Raw genomic sequence first — 7,550 nt, 5'->3', positions numbered from 1 at the left:
GGGTTGGTACGGGGGCAGGGTGGAGTAAACCCTTCAACTGGGATAAAAAATGATCAGCTGGAGGGGGAGAGTACCATGAAATGCAAAACGCGTTAGTAATATAGAACTTTTGCTGTAAAGGGGGGAATTCTAATTATAACACGCAGTCAGTTGATCGTATACAATCAACTGAACCAAGCTATTCATAGAAGAAAACACAATAAACTTTATTCTCACAGATGTCGTGTTAAATTATGTCAGCAACTAAATATTTTATGATACACGAGGAAATCTACAAACAATACAGATCCATAGAAGTATACGCACTGTTAGACTACCAATAAAGGCAGTTCAGAGGCTCATATTTGCATTTTAATAGCTGGAGGGATTTGTGTTAATTCAAGCTATGTGGGGGTGAAGTCTGTGAGGGGCTAAGGGGGGTGTATACACAGTCCCAAACCTTAAGATCATTCATACAGCTCACTCTTAATCAAAACACACTCTGGTCTCTCTCTCAAAAAAAATAATAATAATAATAATAATAATATTTAATTTAATAACAGCCACAGTATTTGTTTTACACATTATTTATCGCTGTAATAATATTTGCACAGATGTTTATAAACATTTCATGGCAGGCAAAACCTTCCGAAAATGTCCGATTTTTCAACTGTAAAACTTTGTTTTTTTAGACACATGGTATTTTCAAAAAAATAGAAAAATAAAGAGATTTCCAAATAATTCAATTACATTCTTCTCTACATAAAGTAAAATAGCACACTTGATATGCAGCCCCTCAGCGAATCTTAACACATTTCTGCGAACATCTGAAACTAGTTCTGCTGTTTTGTATGGATGTGTGGGAGCGCGCATGACTCCATAACTGAGGGAGCGCGTTCACGTGACAGAGGAAGGGAGAGTTCTTCTTTTCACTGCTCCATCCGGGAACTTTCCGAATTAGCATTGACAACCAAAGCGCAACTTTTTCCTCAGGCAAAGTGAAATCAAGCCGCGCGCTCGGACAAAATATAGTTCCACGTTTTCAACTCAAAGTCTTAAAAATAAAGCCGTGCGTGTCGAATAGGTCGGATAGGCTCTCGCCGTGTGGATATCGGAGTGGATATATGCGACCGCTGAAATCTTTAGCTCGCCTTTTGAGCACTTTTGTTTATACTGGCGTAAAGTGGGTGATGAGTCTTACGGCCAGTAAAGAAGCGAGAACTTGCTGTGCAGCCCGAGTAGTTCTTGCGATTGTTATTGTTGCTTTAAAAAATATTTGTATTACGCCACAAATAACGCGGATCGCGTCGAAAGTGGGGGAAAAGTGCTTCTGAAGTCGGAATATGGAGCTACAAGGCCTTCAAGAAGCATTGAAAGTAGAAGTCCAATGTCATCAGGTAAATAAAAATGGCATTTTGTTGAAGCTTTCCCGGGACTTCTTATGTGAATACACTCTGAGAGACCGAAATCCGCCGTGTGCGAGCGTTTTAATTTGGCTGGAAGTCGTAGCCTTTTAGAGTGATACAACGGTAACATTCTTTCGCCTTTATGACGCCATAATCACTTTGAGCGCAGATTGTTAAAACGCTCTTTGATGCACTTTAACGCGTGCGGCGTGTTTTTTTGCCATTTGCACTAATAATGCGGCGGTTTTGTGTAGCGATCGGGACGAGACTTGAATATTTATGAGGTTCAAACGGACTCGCAGCTCGTCGCTTTGTTCCTCCCTCACATCCTAACTTGAAACACTTTAAACGAAACGTTTTCTCGTCGTTTTATTTCGTTTAGAAACTAGTTGAACAGATGAAGCAGGACCCACAGGTAATTCGTTTTATTTGAAGCGTCGTAGAACGGGGTATTTACATTAGGCGAGAAACTTTGTCGGCATCAATAGTTCTTACGGTCGTTCGCTACGCTTTGTCCTTTACTTGACTTTGCCAGATAACAAACGGTTGTGTCAAGTTTTGAAAATATTTGGCTTGTTTTTTGGGGCCGGAATCGTATCGATCCTGTATGTGTAATTTTGACGCCGAGCTTAAGAAACAAATAGATTAAAGCCAAAGCAGAATAACACCTCTAAGTGGAAAAACAAGTAAAAGATTTTAGCATCTCGACGTAATTAGTAAGAAAATTTTGCCTCATGCGTGTATTAAACACATTTACCCCCACCAAGTAGATTAAACTACTAGAAAATCAGTTCAGTCTGCTTTATCTACATACGAGAATTCTATTGGTACGGTAATAAATTGTTTAACACGTCCATTTTAGTTGGTCGACATGTTTCTAGGGAGTTTGTGAAGGAAAGTTGCTTACTTCCTCGGACATGTTGCATTAAAACATCGCTGTTTAGCGTGCACTTAACCTCAGTGTACTTATTCGATACTTTATCGACTGTCTTTATCGAGGGGTTATTTTTCTTGGTCACATGACGACGTGGTCGAATTTGATTCGGTCCCCGCAGTTCACTTTCACTTTTTTTTATAATCGCGACTTAAAAGGAAGGTCATCTATAACGTTCTTACAGCAGATGTTAATAGGGATCGGGTAATTCGCCTGTCTGGCCTTGTTTTGATGCGTTTGTTGTAGAACCTCTCAATCCATCACTGAATTCGTCTGTCAGAACGATTCCCTCGGAACGACAGGATTTTGAGTTCGTTCGATGGACGTTCAGTTCGTAACGCGTCGTTCAGCACCTCGGACAGCGGCGCACGCGTGCATTTCAACGCGTTTGACATGTCAGATGTTGCGGCTGTGTGTGCTTGTTAAATGTTTGTTGTGAGGCTTTTTGGTGTACCTCAGTTTGATAGTGGAAGCTTCCATTTTGTGCTGAAGGGGTGTTGGTTTCTTCCTAACATGGAGCAAAAGTCTGCAGAGTTTCTGGCTGGGGGGAGGGCTCATTCATGGCCATTCTAAAGAGGGGGAAGGGAGGAGAAAACACTAGTCAGCATCACACAAGACACTACACACAAGCCTCTGTAGGCCTTATAATACTCATGACGAGCTTCTTTTAATTAATAGCGGCTATCACAGTTAAGATGCTTAATAATAATATACCTATTCCTTTTTAAGAGTAAAATGATGCATTGAATACTACAGGAAAGGCTTTAAAATACGAATGCATTAAAATACATCACATATGTTATGTTACCAAATATGAATGAAATCTATTTCATTTATAATCGTAGATCATGTAATCATAAGAAAGGATATAAAGTATTACAAGGCGTGAGAACGTCTCTGTAATGCGTTAATAACACCCATATAATGCATTCAAATCTCTAAGACAAGACATTTCAAAGTGTGTTATTATACGCAGCTAAATGCTAACCTTTTAAAAAATAAAATGCTGGCTTTATAACCCACACAAAAGCTGTGCCTTAACTATTTTAATTGTACAGATTTTTCCTGTTTACATTAAGAAGCTAATCATACAGGATCTTATAAATGTGGAAAATGTGCACTGTTTTAATAGAAACCCCGGAATGGTGCAAAACTAACCACAACATTTATATGCAAATGTTGAGTAAATTCATGGAATCGAATTAGAAGCCATTAAGCATATTCAGGTTATGTATTAGGTGAGCATCTAATTCAACTAGAAATATGTTGAACTATAACCGAAAATATTAATATTACTTTTTTTTTGGTGTCTGGGCCTGCATTGACCCATCCTCTTTATATTTCACTCAAATTTTCATTTGAAGGAGGCTTGAAATGCAGATGAACAGGGGAAGCAAACCCTCTAGCATTTATTAGCCGAGAACATCATAATTGTGTGAAGCCTTTGTAAGTATCTTGTGTTCCCCGCAGGGCAAATGTCTTTCATCCATATATAAATATCTATCTTTGCTTGTGAGTTTTTAATACATATTGCGTGAGAGGGTTTTGTATTGTTGTCTTCTTGCTGGTTGTTGCATCACTGATCCAGAAATGCTCATAAACTTGGTGTAAGTCTTGAGCTTTGATTTGCTCGCTTCTACTCAATTTTCGGTCTCTCTCAGGGCTTACAAATCCTTCCTAAAACGATCCCTCTGTGTGTGTTCATGTGTGTCCCTCATGCACACTGTAAAATGAGTTGTATTGTTTTTGCCTCTTGGAATGGAATAAGATTTCCGTTCTGCAAAGATGGCCCGGTTTTTGTTAGCTTGCAGGAAAGGCTACATTTGCATTGTCTGTTTATTCAGATGGTGCTACCCACATTTCCATGTGATAAATGAATGGTTCACCCAAAATCTCATTTTATAGGGAGCGTAGAAGGCACAGGTTTACAGGTTGCATAAGTTTATTGCATTAGCACAAATGCAAGTGACTTGTATCTCTTTGCCTGAAAGCAGTTCAGCGTTCTGTCCAGAGTGATTTGTGTAGCTCTGTCCCACAGACTGACAGCAGCTTTAATATGTAAAAGCATCTGATTGTAATTGTGAAAAATTTATTATATGTGACCCTGGAGCGCAGAACCAGTCATAAATGGCACATTTTTAGCAATAGCCAACAATGCGTTGTATAGGTCAACATTACAGAGTTTTCCTTTTATGCAAAAAGGGTATTAAGTAAAGATTACATTTTGTTAATAAATATAAATATCAAAAATGTAACATTTAATTAGTATGTGCATTGCAATGAACTTTTATATATTGTACAACTTTTAGGACAATATTTTTCAGAAACGTTGTCCTGTCCAAAAAAACCCCACATACATCAGTTCAAAGTGTATTTCGTAGCTTTCCGAAATTGCAATTGAACCCGTTGATTGGTTTTGTGGTCTAGGTTCACACATACATATTATAAACAAAACCTGACATATGTGGTCAATTTATAGAAAAGAGTTTCAAGTAGCATCTTTAAAGGTTCTTTCTTTTTTTTTGTTTTAGATGCATATATTTGTACAGAAAATTCAGATCTGTAGGCCTGCTCTTGGAACGTTTTTGTTAGCATGGCTCACCATGGTACATACATATGGGAAATATGGGAATGATTTCACTCAGTTTCCATTTTAATGGAGCAGAATATCACAGTTACAGCATGCTTCCCCATTTAAAGTGCATGCAATCCATTATATTGACAAGATTGATATTTTGCAAAGTTCATCCAGATTTGATTTGGTCATATCTAACTGTAACATGCATTATCGAGAGCAGGAGTGTGAAGCATTCAAGTTCAGACATGACGGTTGTTGCCTACACAAACTCAGGCCCGGATTCAAGCTCAGTGCGCGAAGATATAAGATCTGAAAGGAGACATCCAACAGCACATGATAGATGACCAGTAGAGGCCTCATTTTAATGAATCTAATTGGTTTGTACCGTTTTTGATCTGTGCTCGTGTCTCATAGCAACACTGTCTGCGGTAAATCATTCATGCGGTTATTTCTGTTGATGTATTTCACTCTATTATTGTGAAACGCTTCTATAGCCATTCATTCACAATCTCATAAGACGTTAAGTTTCGTAAGCGATTCGTGCCTTGCTTTTTAAAAGGGTAGTGAAGCATTAGAGGTTATCGTACAAAAGTGATCTAGATGTCATATCCATTGTCTCAATATTTTACTCAAGACTTCCAGTTGGAAATATCTCCAGATTCTATGAATTGAATTTAACGGTATGGTCTTGGCTCCGTGGTGAACTAAATAAAATCATAGTGAAGATTTTACTTATTGTTTTGGTAGAAGGAACATACCCAAGCAGTTATTTAACGTGATGCTATTTTCTGTAGTGGCTCTTGAATTTCAATGAGAACAGAAAAAGTACTTTTTGAAAGACACAATGAACGTGAATGAGTACTTTATTTCAGTCTGTTCCTCACACTGAGCTTTCGGACAACTTTAGAAGACTTGTAATGTAGTGCGCAAGTCATAGTGCACTAGGACCATTTCTGGGAAGCCGTTCTTTTCAGAGCTTGACAGTTGTGGTCAACAAGAACTGTAAAAAAAGTGCATGGGGTCTGTTCTGTCATTGAAATGCTTCTAAGCTTGATGTCTGATTTAACACTTTGGCTTTCTGTGCCGCGAGACTAATGAGCTAATAAGGTAACGAGATTAGATCACGTTAGATGACCGGTAGGATTACATGATTTGAAGTCGACGCTTTCATTGATGACTGTATGGCTCTGTTCCAAAACCTACTTCATTGTGCCTTATACTCCCCATTTTAAGGCAGCGTTGTGATGAGCTTGTAAAAAAGGCAATATTCAATATTCAAGCAAGATAGCTCAGTAGGTTTTGGAACAGAACCCAACTGTCTGTAAGATTTAATCCATTTTCTGCACAATAAAATACGATGCCTAAGGAGTTTGATCCATGCATTTGTTTGTTTGAGTCAGTGCCACCCTGGCGTATGATTGGTCAAAGATTTTCTTTTGATCAGTAATTTTTTCTTACGTTCTGGCCATCAGAAGGAGATATATATCCTGCTTTAGGCCTGTGGAAAATTCAAATGCAATTCAATCCATTCGCACTACACAGTTTCTGACATTAAATAAATAAACTTAATGGAATGAATCCATTACCGAAAATATAGGTACGATTTTTGCGCAACTAATCTATACCTAAATCATTTCAAGCGATATTCGGTTAAATACAGATCAGCCACATTTGGGTTTATTTATGATAAATATATAAACCCGGTTTTTGTGTACTTGGAACACGCCTGCAGATATGCATCGTATGTGGTTTAATTGTTTATGCCAAACTGTGTAATCCAAATGGATAGAATTGAACATAATTCCAATTCATACATCAGAGGTTAGGCCTAAATATTCTACGCGTATCATTTTGGAAAGCTAAAAGTAATCTGCATGGATGCTGTAAACAGATCAATGACAGTATGGCTGATTGCCTGCTTTTAAAGTTGTTGTTTGTTTTTTTTATTAAATTTTTTTAGTACAGTTCAAGAGGAAGGGGAGTGTCTTGTCAGCTGCCCCACCCTCTTCTGCCTTCTACTCCGCATGATTTCTAGGCCGCTAGTAGTGGATGCATTATTGAAGTGCCCTTAAAATACATAAAGATTGTTTAATGATTGATAAGATAAGGTTGTGTCTTTACGCTCATGTGATACTGCCTCTAGTGTTATTGGGGTGGCAGGGCAGTGCTTTAGTAGGTGACCAAAGGCCGATACTGTTTCCACATGTGTTCAAGTGTTTACTACTGCCCACAGACTCTCTAAATGCTTCTGCTGAAGTCTACGAGCTTATTTCTTTCTGAAGTGCTGAGTCCGTTTTCAAGTCCTACCGTGATTCGAGTCAAACTGATTTTTATTGATCTTAATGAAACAAAACCGAACACATACCGCAAAGTTCAGTGCTCAAATTATACTTTTAGTCCAAAAAAGAGCCTTTATGAAACAAAATTGCATGTAATATGTATGTTGACTCATTCTTACGACTACATTTTTTTTTTTCAGTTTGGTATGCATATGTAATTTTGTGACCTGTGTTGTTTTGTAACGAACGTTGTTGTTTGTAACGTAGTAATAGCAATGCACAAGTAATAGGGTTTAAGTAGAACACATTTTTATAGTTTTTTTTTTAATCCACACGTTAATTATTGAATTATTGAATATAAGATGATAAGCCAT

The 7,550-nt window shown here is 37.9% G+C and overlaps 1 protein-coding gene across 1 annotated transcript in view; it reads left to right on the top strand.

Annotated features, from left to right (window-relative positions):
- The first annotated feature begins 949 nt into the window (after positions 1-949).
- The window catches only part of LOC122342488 (PHD finger protein 21B-like), a 33,658-nt gene continuing 27,057 nt past the window's right edge, over positions 950-7,550 (top strand). The window contains 1 exon segment of the mRNA XM_043236319.1: positions 950-1,376. Within this exon segment, the coding sequence (XP_043092254.1) occupies positions 1,323-1,376 (54 nt within the window). The 5' untranslated portion in view covers positions 950-1,322.

Source organism: Puntigrus tetrazona, chromosome 4 (assembly GCF_018831695.1).
Source record: "Puntigrus tetrazona isolate hp1 chromosome 4, ASM1883169v1, whole genome shotgun sequence".
Classification (NCBI taxonomy): domain Eukaryota; kingdom Metazoa; phylum Chordata; class Actinopteri; order Cypriniformes; family Cyprinidae; genus Puntigrus; species Puntigrus tetrazona.
The sequence above is the reverse complement of the archived record's forward strand: the minus strand, read 5'-3'. Positions and strand labels throughout refer to the sequence as shown.